This window comes from Sinohyriopsis cumingii, chromosome 10, assembly GCF_028554795.1.
Source record: "Sinohyriopsis cumingii isolate HCF-2022 chromosome 10, ASM2855479v2, whole genome shotgun sequence".
Classification (NCBI taxonomy): Eukaryota; Metazoa; Mollusca; class Bivalvia; order Unionida; family Unionidae; genus Sinohyriopsis; species Sinohyriopsis cumingii.
In genome coordinates this window covers 78959591-78973300 of record NC_142970.1, presented here as the reverse complement: position 1 = coordinate 78973300, position 13710 = coordinate 78959591, and the positions used below count along the sequence as shown (strand labels likewise).

The 13710-nt window shown below is 37.1% G+C and overlaps 1 protein-coding gene across 1 annotated transcript in view; it reads right to left on the bottom strand.

Moving 5' to 3' along the window:
* The window catches only part of LOC149790450 (ADAM 17-like protease), a 50392-nt gene that overhangs the window by 17334 nt on the left and 19348 nt on the right, over positions 1-13710 (bottom strand). Inside the window, exons 6-7 of the mRNA XM_089973219.1 lie at positions 13306-13385; positions 8902-9035 (exon numbers count right to left, since the gene is read on the bottom strand). Of these exons, the coding sequence (XP_089829345.1) occupies positions 8902-9035; positions 13306-13385 (214 nt within the window). The remainder of the gene's footprint in view (positions 1-8901; positions 9036-13305; positions 13386-13710) is intronic.

Here is a 13710-nt window from a genome sequence, read left to right as displayed (position 1 = left end):
CAAATTGGCCTCTCTGGGATGACAGATCTTTTAGGTAAAAGCTAGAGAATGTGGATTCTGATCTCCATCCCATAGCCTGACTGATGTTGGAACAGTTCTGGTCTGATGCTAGGTTGGTGGCAACTGCTCAAACCTCTTAAGCCAAAGTGCATAAAAATTCATTGCACTGGGGTTATTTCCCTTTATGCTGAGCGAATAACTCCCTTACTTCAGGACATGAGATTCTGTTCTGATCAATACTCCGGTCCTTTTATAAGAAGTAGAAAGAGCTGTGATCTCCTTTGATGCAACAGCATTTTTTTCATATTAACGAATCAGCTGAAAGCCCAAACTGGGTTTTGTAGGTGGCCTTTAGTTGATGTGTCCAGATGAGACAGCGGGTTTATGACAAATGTTAAGTTACCCCTGGAAAAGAGACGGTTCTCAGCGATGAAAGAGGATGCTGTCATGAATAAGACTGACCTGTCTGTTAGGAACTTGCATGTAACTCTGATCTGTTGATAGGGCATGTATTCAAGAATTCTGCCTGCCATTGCTAATACCATGATGAAGCAGGTCTTGTATGAAAAGGAGCGCCAGAGATGCCATTGGAAATGGTTCCAAAGATGTCTTATCCAGCCAGGTTAGTACCCAAGATAGGTTCCACTTTTGGCCTAGGGTAAACATTTCTGGCCATGTATACACAAAGTTGGTGAGAAGGTCAGATACGTCCTGGGTTTGTCTGATATCCTGATCTCTGTGGTGATAACAAAAGGTGTTGGCGATTGTGGAGCATTAACCTTGGACCATACTCTGGGTTAACTTGCTCTCTTCAAAGAGCCAGAGGAGGAAGTTAGCTACCTTCAGTAGCAATGCCTAGAGAGGTAAGATATGTTCATTTGCACACCACTAGATGAAACTTTACTATTGAGTTCATATGCTTTCAGAGTGGACGGCCATTCATGACTGGTTGCGAAGATGTTTAATTCTTAGAGCCTGTTTGAGATGATCCAGGCATGCAGGTTCAGGGCTCCGGACAAGGATGAAACAACTGCTGTCATCATTATGAGTAGATGAAGGAAAACCTGAATTCACAAGACTTCTGATGCAAGATTGATGAGGTAGTTAATCCATAACTCCTCCCAATGGAGTGGTGCAATGGGGATGAGGCTACAGACTGATTCTCTTGCTTGCTAATATCACTTTGGAATCAGAGGTGTTGAGGGGCTGGTGTGTGAGTTCAGGTTGATCCAATCCAATGATAGGCCCACCAATTATTGCTCCCATCGGATACAGATCTGAGTGAGAACCGAGGGATAAAGACCATTCCTCCTGTGCTAGTTGATTGTTCCATGAGGAAGGGGTGGTCAGTACATTGAGGAGTCCGGTGATATGGTCAACCTGTTTGGCATGTTGATGACAACATTACTTCCTGTTGTTTGAGATGGGTATGACATCATGACACAAAGGTCTGGGGACTGAGGTCCTTCTTGTTGTTGAAGATAAATCGGCATTGTTGGATTGAGTTCCTCCTTGTTGTTTGATATAAGTCTCACACCATGATGCAAAGGTTTGGGGACTGGGGTCCTCCTTGTTGTTGAAGATAAATCGGCATTGTTGGATTGAGTTCCTCCTTGTTGTTTGATATAAGTCTCACACCATGATGCAAAGGTTTGGGGACTGGGGTCCTCCTTGTTACTGGAGATAAATCGGCATTGTTGGATTGAGTTCCTCCTTGTTGTTTGATATAAGTCTCACACCATGATGCAAAGGTCTGGGGACTGAGGTCCTTCTTGTTGTTGAAGATAAATCGGCATTGTTGGATTGAGTTCCTCCTTGTTGTTTGATATAAGTCGCACACCATGATGCAAAGGTTTGGGGACTGGGGTCCTCCTTGTTGTTGAAGATAAATCGGCATTGTTGGATTGAGTTCCTCCTTGTTGTTTGATATAAGTCTCACACCATGATGCAGAGGTTTGGGGACTGGGGTCCTCCTTGTTGTTGAAGATAAATCGGCATTGTTGGATTGAGTTCCTCCTTGTTGTTTGATATAAGTCTCACACCATGATGCAAAGGTTTGGGGACTGGGGTCCTCCTTGTTGTTGAAGATAAATCGGCATTGTTGGATTGAGTTCCTCCTTGTTGTTTGATATAAGTCTCACACCATGATGCAAAGGTTTGGGGACTGGGGTCCTCCTTGTTGTTGAAGATAAATTGGCATTGTTGGATTGAGTTCCTCCTTGTTGTTTGATATAAGTCTCACACCATGATGCAGAGGTTTGGGGACTGGGGTCCTCCTTGTTACTGGAGATAAATCACCATTGTAGGATTGACATAATCCTTGTTGTTGAGATAAGTCACCACTGTAGAGTTGTCAGACAGAATGAGAACTCCCTTGTCATCTAAATATTCTTGCCCCCGAAGAAAGGCTTTCACAATGGCCATCCTCTCCAGAATTATTGATAATAAAATGTCATTCCTGCGGAAAGCATGCACCACTGGCATCCTGAAATGATGGTAGTGGGCAGGCTCCCCAGCCTTTTGTACTTGCATTGGTACAGACTGTAATCTCGAGCAGGTGGATGCGTAGATGCATACCAACCGTGAGCCAAGTTAGCCTGCTCCTAATTCCGCTGATGGTGCCTTAGTTGGGTACAGATTTTGAGAGGATGGTCAAGTGGGCAAACATGAGGACTCCATTTGTGCTGAAAAAATAGTAGCAATGCAGTAGAAGGCAACCTAGGACCATGATGTTAGCTGCCACATGGAGCAATCCCATGCAGATGGAATTCCTCAAAAGTAAGGTGCTTCCATGGGTTGTTTCAATGCCTGATACTGAGGGTGACAAAATATGATGCCTGTGTACTGAAGTCCATACCAAGGTAAACAAATCATTGAGATGCTACTAGACTGTATTTTTCCTTGTTGATGAGAAGTTCAGAATTGTAACAAGGGCTATCATGACTGGTTAGAGCCATCTCGCTGATGTTGCTGCAGGATGTTGTCCAGGTAACTTGATATTGCCACCATAGAAATTGTCCGTATACATGCCATTACTCAATTCATCAGACCAGGGAAGAACCCGGAACTGATGTTGAGCCTCAACTGGGGTGCCCTGAATTGACAGATGATCTTGTAAGATGATTGCAGGAATGTCCTGAGAGCCTTGTGAATAGAGACATGAAGGTATGTGCTGTCTAAACCCACAGTGATGGCAAAGTCTTCTTCATGGATATCATTCAAAATGCTATGTGGCATTTCCAGTGGGAACCAAGGGGCATGGATAAATGGATTGAGGGTGCTTAGGCTGATGACCAGACATAGAGAGTTGTTTGCCATTGGGACCAAGAAAAAGGTGCGTAATGAATGATATAACCCTCTCAGTGCTATATCTGCATGGTATGAAAACATTGGAGCTTTGATAAGACGGCTTACATACGGTCATGTCCTATAAGTGGCCTTTGGGTCCTTTTGTTTATTCAGCGTACTATCCCTGTATCAATGCTGTGGTTGCTGAAGGGAGAGAGGGAAATGTGTCTCCTTATTAGCGTTCTTCATCCGTCAGAACATTAAACAGAAGGTAGAGGATAAAAGCCATGCTCTTAGCTTGAGACTGACTCTCATGCATGCCCTGAAGTATTCTTAGTGGGAGAACATAAGCTAAGTTCCATCGGTTGGAAGATAGCCTGAGAGAACACAAGTCCAACAGTGAAGTCATGGTAACAATATTGGTCACTAACTGCGCAGTGTCAACAAATGGATCACTGATCCATATGTATGGAGTGTCGCTAAGTCATCCCCGATGCGGCAAGATCACTGTCAATGCTGAGGTTCCGAATGAAAAGCTGGTGGGAGTGCAAATGTTAGAACCACCATTGAACTGATGATGAAGGTGGGCTAGAAAATACATAGCTCTCCTAGACTGTGAATGTAACTAAAGTCAGAACCTTCCATTTGGCATAAGATGCTGGAGTGTTGGTGCATGTTGTTGATGGAGTCCAAGGCAGACAAAGCTCCATGGGTGGAAACACGTCCTCAATGGATGTTCTGAAGGCAGAATCTTCCCATGCCCTCATGTAGGGTAGAATGGATGACAGTACTGGTAGAACAAGCAACATCATCTTGGTTGTGTGGAGTGAGGCTATGGTCCAAGGTAATGCATGAGACTTGCCAGGCAAAGAAAGGATGAGATATGTCACTCACTAAACTCATAGAATGCCCTGAATTAGAAATTGTGACTTCAAGACATTCGCTGAGTAAAGAGGCTCTTCTCATAGCAGAGTGTAGAGAAATTGTGAAGTGACATCTGTTGAGGCATAAGGATCTACTCGTGGTATCATGCTGTATGAGTTTTACTGGTCCCTGCACATGTCTGCAAAAGTCGGGTTCGACGTACTGGAAGCCTGGCTATTATTGATTGAGCCCATAATATTGATGTTTGGCCCTTCATGATCACTAGTATGTGGCCTAGGCTGGTTGAATGGAAATAGGCCATCAGTCTGAGGAGAATAATGTTAGGATCATCAGTTGGGATGGTTTATAGTATATTTGATCCAAGTTACCATTCCAGATGTCTGCTGAATGAGGAACTTGGCTGTTTGTTAGCTCTGTCCCATTCTGTAGGAGGAATCAAGTCAGACCCTGAGGAGGCAATGTAGGGAGTTCCAAAAATAATGACGAGTCCTGTGTAGGTGACTTGGGTGCTGGAGCTATTTCCAAGCATTCCAATGTCGAGCACATCATGGCTAAAGAGTAAGTTGAATTATCTCCCTTGTTCACATAAAGTTTCACACTGAGGACAAAATCACCATGCAGATTGGTGAAGTCTTTGGTCTGAGTTGTATGTTGTTTGCTCTTTGCCCATAGTTCTAATCTGTAAGACAAAATAGAGCAAAACAGATAAAACTGTAGACCTGCACCTGTTTTAGAATGCAATGTCCATGGAGAGCTAATTTATTAAAAGGGTGACCCAGAAATTGAATAAGTCTTATAAAGCAAGGAAGCATACAGGTAAAATCTAATGACAATACCACATATTTACATACCTGTTTGACTACACATGTGATGTTTGAATACCATGTGGGTACATAGCTATACCAAATGATGGTTACCTGGAAAGAGAGATAGCAGACAATTCTAATTACAATGCTTACCTGTAGGTAAGGTCAAAAATGGCCTGTACAGATAGAATCATTGAAGCATGGTGTTCCAAGGCTAAAAATACCATGGTAAGAGAACTCACCTTTATATCAAAAAAGGATTGAATTATACATATACGAGTTCTTCAGTGCATAAAGACATGCACACATGTAAATAATGTAGCCTGAACCTAACTTATGAAGTCACATAGGCTACACATACGAATGACTAAGTGTTTGATAAATATGATTTAAAGTTTATGCATATAAACATGACTCAAGGGTCACCTATAGAAAAATGCATGCACAGGAGGTGACTCAATAAACCATGTACAGAGTACTGGCCTGTACTTGTCAGAATGGAACAAATACAAAAATGTACCAGAGTGTCTACATTACACACAAAAAACCTATGCATTAAAGGGAACTGAGGCACAGTATGTGTGACAATATCCGTAATGAGGCAATACTTGTAGGGAAAAAGGCAGAGAGACTACCCATAAAAATAAATCCATTAAAGCTGGTGCCCAGACACTAAGAAAGCCTTGGATAGGAACTCACCAATATGTACCTGTTTGTAAAAAAATTACACATATATAGGAGTTATAGGGGCATGTATAAATAAATATAACAACAACCGACTGTGAAGTCACTTAGGCTCCACTTGCACATACCTAAATGTGCAATGATGGCAAAGTGTGGCAACTTGTAAAGGAAGAAAATGGTCATGATAGAAAGAGAGAAAAAGTTGGAAATATTGATGGAGTATACTTTCCTTAAAACTCCTCCAACTTGTAGTGGTATATCTTCCATGTACTTTATGGCTTTTGTGAGTTTTCTCATGAAGAGAGTGCGCTTCTTGGCATGAGTGGAATCAATAACTGGGATATTCTTACACTGTGCCACCAAGTCTTATATATAAGGGGGAATCACACTGCCTGACCACTAAATAGGTTGGCTACATTTTGCTCCATTTAGCTAAAAGTAGTAGGGGGGGCTGGATTTGCAAGGTAGTGGTAGTTCTCCTAAAGTATTATGATTGGGTAATGTATTAGAAGGAGAAACAGTACTCTCTCATTATAACACTGCCCATGGAAGTTATAAAGAATACTGCCTTAAGGCAAGACAGCCTTATAATGAAGTACATGATACATATAATTCTTCTAACACCTAATGAAATGGGCCAGGCCCACTTTACAATATGAATTGTCTTATAAGTAATAGCCTTATAATGACAGCATGCTATAGTAACTATATTCAATGAGATGACAATTATAAAACGAATCCCATTTTCATTTATGGGTCCTGTATTGTAAAATGTACCATGTTCAAATGGTTCATGTCATTTATGATTCTTTCAATTATACCACTTTATGTAATACAGATTTGGGGTTCAGAACAACAATCAGGCGTATCATATTATGGTGATATGTTGCATTTCGATTGTGACATGTTTCTCTGATATGGTGATATGTTACACTAATGGTGACATTCTCTCTGAAAAGGGGGGGCTCCGAGTGGCCAAGTGGTCTAAAGTGCTGTCCGTTATGGATCATTACCATCTCACCTCTGCCTGTGTGGGTTCAAGTCTAGGATTCGCCCAATGTGGGTATGTGAGAAAGCTTGCCAGTAGCTTTTCATGGGTCGGTGGTTCTTCCTGGGGTTTTCCCGGGTTCTTCCTCCACCATTAATACTGGCCACCATGCATAGCCTATCGTGTGCTGAAAAATGGCATTAAACCCCACAACAACAACAACAACTCTCTGAAAAGGTGGGATCATGTGCTGCTTATTACTGATGGCTATTTACAGTTTGATATGCTTGACTGGGACGGTGACATGACTCACAGAGACAGTGACATGTCTCACTGAGACAGTAAGAGATTATTCTGTTTATAGAACTTGTTTATTTAAAGTGGGAAAAGCCACATTTGACAACAATAGTGTTAGCAATAAAACACTAAAATAATCACCTGTAGCTATAATTTGTGAGTGTTCAGAAGTTTGACTCCTCCCATAGTGAAATATACTAAGGCAATTTTTATATGTATGCTCATTTTGAAAATGGATTTTGTTAATTTTGGCAGGGACTTGTGCCGTGTATTTTTCGTTTATATTGTGTACCTGACCTTTGTCCATCACTGAAATGGAATCTGTGTGTTTACTTGATTTTACTCATCATGTTTGTAAGTTATAAATAAGCTGTTTACAGATATTTGAGTTACATGAGCAGCTTTCTTTACAAATTTAGAATTGTCAGGAATCATTTGATTGTCTCTTGGGTTTTTATATAAGGTTGTGGGAAACAAAATTATTCATTCCAATTTTTAAAATCAGTCTTTGGGAATCTATAATCAGAGTTGTTATTTGTGTTCAGATATAATCTGAGACGAATCATTTATTTAAAAATTATTCATTGAAATTACAAAGGGCTCATCAACATTTTGGACAAAAACAATAAATTGGGTTTATTGTGATTTTTTTCAAAGCCATTCTCAATTATATCATTGTGATACATCTAGACTATTGGTATATCAGCTCATTCAAGACTACTGGTACATCAAAATTTTCAGTATTGTTATTTATTCTGAACCCTGTGTAGTAAAAATTTGGACCTGTAATAGAACATTTAGGATTATTTGGGACTTAATTCACAATACTCTAAGTTTCTCTTAAATTTTCACATTGTAACTTAAAGAATAAATTTATTTGTTGATTTTACTAAACTTGACTGTTTTGCATCTTTTTGTTACTTGGTTTAAGACAAAAAACAATTCTTTCTTCCCTCATTATGATGCTGTTCATGGGAGCCATACAGTGTACAACTTTACAGGAACATTGCCTTCTAATGAAGTAAATTAATAATAAAATTATAGCATCCATGATCATACCAGCCTTATAACAGGAACAAGGCCATAATGAAGTTGGTTTTTTTTAGTGCAGAGTGCTGTTTATGTAATACTAAACTTTGTATTATGTACATTTTTTCTTAGAAGTACAACTTGTTCATTTAAGACATAAAAGAGTATAGCCTTATAAAGGGGTCTCCTTATAGTGAGGTATCAAAGCCGTATCTTAATTATGTATGTTTTACAAAAGAAATGAAAATATGGTATTTAGTCATGTAAGAGTATGTTATAATTGATTCTCATCACCTATATAACTAAAATAAGCCAATTTAATTGGACTCGTACCCTACATACATTATATGGGAGACGGTATCATAATGAGAGGCTTTACAATGAATGAATGATTTACTTACAAAAAACAAAAGAAACTTTTATAGCTGAAATCAGAGCATGGCAAAATATCACATGCCTCAAACAATCTGGAGAAATGATACTTTTTGGACTTGTGATGTATTCATCTGCAAAGTCTTTATGTTATATTTGTTTTACTGGTGAAAAGAGAAATAAATTCAGATTTTCACACACAAATCTCTAAAACTTTATATGAAGCCTATTAAAACTGAAACTTCATTAAGTTTCCACATTACTTGTTATTATAAATTATGTTTCCACATTACTTGTTATTATAAATTATGTTTCCACATGCCACATTAAATGAAACCGGTTGCTTGAATTGTTTATTTCCTTGAAAGTAAAACATTTTCAGATCTCAGATTTTACTCTTTACTTTCCCTTTTTTTAATTTACTATGGAAATTTAAAAAAGGGAAATTAAAAGAAAAGTTAGCAAATTCAAAGCAAATGACAAACCAACATTTTAATTTTTACTATGAGTGCTTCCAGTTAAGAGTTCAATGTTCATTCTTCATCCACCTACCAGATAATTTGCAGTTGCCAGTACATTACTGAACCCAAAAGGTGAAGAATAAAACTTGTAATCAGCAACAACCATAATTCTACATCGCTTATTTGAGCCAGACTGCCGTTTAACACGCTCCTTAGGTTCTTCATCTGCAAAAATTACACAAAAGTTACATTTTTATATAAAAAGCAGGTTAATAGTTGTCTATAGGACTATTCATTTTCAATGCTAGGCAAGCAAAACTCTCATGTCACTTCTTCAAGGACAACTTCTTTCTCCTATTAAAAAAAATTGAGCCAATGATTATTTTCATGCTTTGATCACTTTATTTGCCATTATGTGGCCATTCATCCCCTCTTGGCATATAGAATGCTTGACTGCACTACTCTCTGTGTATTTTTTTTACTTCCAGTGGTCATTGATAACTGTGTTATGTCAACATGTTCTATTACTGCTTGATCGCATACTAGGCTAAGTGACAGAATTATCAGCCAATCAAAACACATGAAACAAACAAAATAAAGCCTTATGATCAATTAGCAGTGTTTTAATTGACTTTATGGTATGGTGTTTACTCAAACTACATGCTCATGAATGGCTTAGCCCTTAATTTTAATTTAGCGAGTCAATGTAATTAAATTAATGAAAAGCATTTTACCGACATTAATGCTGCATACCTATGTGAACTGATTAGATGGCAGTAATGAGGCATAAATTTGTAATTGATTATACAGAGAATTAACTTAAACAAATAATATTGCAATTTTAAAACACACAAAAATCATGCTATTTAAGGAATTTTCTTTGCTTTAGAAATAGTTGTCAAGCAAGGCGATATTTACTAAGTGGATAAAATAAGTTTGCTAAATATTTTTACAAGGAAGGTAATAAAGAAGAGGTGGAGAAAGAACATTTGTGTGAAACTGGAGGGATAAAATGTGAGATATAAGCCAGACTCTGTAGCAGCAAAAAATGTCAAATACACTGTATGTCACAACTAAGAGACAGAGTACTTCAGCCCATTGGATTGATTGTTAACTCTTGGCTTGAATTCGCTGAATCAAGATTATATGTTTAGCATGATTGTACATCGATATGATAAGACACTTTTAGCAAGGTTGTACAGCAATACTACATGATACTTTTAGGCTGGTTATACAGCAATACTACATGATACTTTAACTATATGATACTTTTAGCAAAACTGTACAGTTAAACTACATGACACTTTTAACAGGATTGTACAGCCATAGTACATGACACTTTTAGCAAGACTGTAGTCATACCACATGATACTTCTAACATTATTGTACAGTCATACTACATGATACTTTTATAAAAACTGTACAGCCATAGAACATGATACTTTTAGCTAGATTGCACTGCATACTACTTTTAGCAAGAATTTACAGCCATACTACATGAAACTTTTAGCAGAATTGCACAGCCATACAACATGATACCTTTAGCAAGATTAAACTGTTAGCAAGATGGTAAAGCCAAATTACAGGATACTTTTAGCAAGATTTTACAGCCACAGAACATGACACTTTCAGCAAGATTGTACAGCCATACATGATATTTATAGTAAGACTGTACAGCACATTACCTGACACTTTTAGTAAGATTGTACAGTCATATTACATGACACTTTTAGCAGGACTGTACAGCTGTACATAATTCATACTACAAGACACTTTTTGTAAGACTGCACAGCCATACTACATGACACTTTTAGCAAGATTGTACAGTATACATAATATTTATCGTAAGATTGTGTAGCCATACTACATAACACTTTTAGTAAGACTGTACAGCCATACTACATGACACTTTTAGCAAGATTGTACAGTCATACTACATGACACTTTTAGCAAGATTGTACAGCTATACATGATATTTATAATACGATTGTACATACATACTACATGACACTATTAGCAAGATTGTAAAGCTATACAAGATATTTAAAGTAAGACTGTACAGCCATACTACATGACACTTTTAGAAAGACTAGACAGCCATATTGCAAAGTACTTCTGCAAAATTTCCAACACCTTTTAAAAGTTTTAATTAATAAGATAATGAACGTTAAGAATCAGTGTGTAAAAATGAAGATGCTTCCGTAATGAATTAAACGTTTCAGATACAGCATGTAACAATAAAGTTGGATCCAATAATGAGTTAGACATGTTTCAGACACAGTGTCCAACAATTAAGATGGTTCAAGTAAGGAATTAGATAGCTTTTCTGACAATGTGTGCAACAATGAAGATGTTTCTGTATGGAATTAGAAACATTTCAGACACAGTGTGCAACAATGAAGATGTTTCTGTATGGAATTAGAAACATTTCAGACACAGTGTGCAACAATGAAGATGTTTCTGTATGGAATTAAAACATTTCAGACACAGTGTGCAACAATGAAGATGTTTCTGTATGGAATTTGAAACATTTCAGACACAGTGTCCAACAATCAAGATGTTTCTGTATGGAATTAGAAACATTTCAGACACAGTGTGTAACAATGAAGATGTTTCTGTATGGAATTTGAAACATTTCAGACACAGTGTGCAACAATGAAGATGTTTCTGTATGGAATTTGAAACATTTCAGACACAGTGTGCAACAATGAAGATGTTTCTGTATGGAATTTGAAACATTTCAGACACAGTGTGCAACAATAAAGATGTTTCTGTATGGAATTTGAAACATTTCAGACACAGTGTCCAACAATCAAGATGTTTCTGTATGGAATTAGAAACATTTCAGACACAGTGTGTAACAATGAAGATGTTTCTGTATGGAATTTGAAACATTTCAGACACAGTGTCCAACAATCAAGATGTTTCTGTATGGAATTAGAAACATTTCAGACACAGTGTGCAACAATGAAGATGTTTCTGTATGGAATTTGAAACATTTCAGACACAGTGTGCAACAATGAAGATGTTTCTGTATGGAATTAGAAACATTTCAGACACAGTGTGCAACAATGAAGATGTTTCTGTATGGAATTAGAAACATTTCAGACACAGTGTGCAACAATGAAGATGTTTCTGTATGGAATTAGAAACATTTCAGACACAGTGTGCAACAATGAAGATGTTTCTGTATGGAATTAGAAACATTTCAGACACAGTGTGCAACAATGAAGATGTTTCTGTATGGAATTTGAAACATTTCAGACACAGTGTCCAACAATCAAGATGTTTCTGTATGGAATTAGAAACATTTCAGACACAGTGTGTAACAATGAAGATGTTTCTGTATGGAATTTGAAACATTTCAGACACAGTGTCCAACAATCAAGATGTTTCTGTATGGAATTAGAAACATTTCAGACACAGTATGTAACAATGAAGATGTTTCTGTATGGAATTAGAAACATTTCAGACACAGTGTCCAACAATCAAGATGTTTCTGTATGGAATTAGAAACATTTCAGACACAGTGTGTAACAATGAAGATGTTTCTGTATGGAATTAGAAACATTTCAGACACAGCGTGTAACAATGAAGATGTTTCTATATGATGTTAGAAACATTTCAGACACAGTATGTAACAATGAAGATGTTTCTGTATGGAATTAGAAAATTTCAGACACAGTGTCCAACAATCAAGATGTTTCTGTATGGAATTAGAAACATTTCAGACACAGTGTGTAACAATGAAGATGTTTCTGTATGGAATTAGAAACATTTCAGACACAGTGTGCAACAATGAAGATGTTTCTGTATGGAATTAGAAACATTTCAGACACAGTGTGTAACAATGAAGATGTTTCTGTATGGAATTAGAAACATTTCAGACACAGTGTGTAACAATGAAGATGTTTCTGTATGGAATTAGAAACATTTCAGACACAGTGTGTAACAATGAAGATGTTTCTATATGATTTTAGAAACATTTCAGACACAGTATGTAACAATGAAGATGTTTCTGTATGGAATTAGAAAATTTCAGGCACAGTGTCCAACAATCAAGATGTTTCTGTATGGAATTAGAAACATTTCAGACACAGTGTGTAACAATGAAGATGTTTTTGTATGGAATTAGAAACATTTCAGACACAGTGTGTAACAATGAAGATGTTTCTGTATGGAATTAGAAACATTTCAGACACAGTGTCCAACAATAAAGATGTTTCTGTAAATAAATAGAAACATTTCAGACACAGTGTCCAACAATCAAGATGTTTTGGTAAGGAATTACATAAGTATCAGATAGATTTTAATATTGACAGAACAGTATATTGAACCCAAGGTTAAAAAATGAAACATGATTTTCTTAAAAGTATCAAAATGTCACTTGCTAACTTTTTAAAATAACAGGAATTAATCTAATAGCTAAATTCTCAAATCACTGAATGAATAAATGAATGAATCGGCCAATCACCCAATCAATAAACTGTAATACCTGTTGGTCTAATGGTGCTAAACTGGTTTTCATGGATGCCATAATCATCATCTGGGTGAAAAGCCCCACATTTCTCACCACTGAAAAAAAATGTGATGCGTAATTGGACTATTCCTTTTTATTAAACATTTTCTTGAATCATTCTTATGGTTCTCTGTCTAAAAACATGTAAAAGGTTTTTACTGTCACCCTACATGGTATCTTTTAGCATGATTGTACAGCCATTCTACATTATACTTTTAGCAAGAAGATACTTTCAGAAAGACTGCACAGCCATAGAAAAACATTTGTCTCGCCACTAACCACACCATGACAATTAATACCCTTCTGTGATACTGGTACCTGACTGAAGGAAAGTAAAAATCTAACAACATAAATAAAATGAAACTTTTTATGAGTGTGATA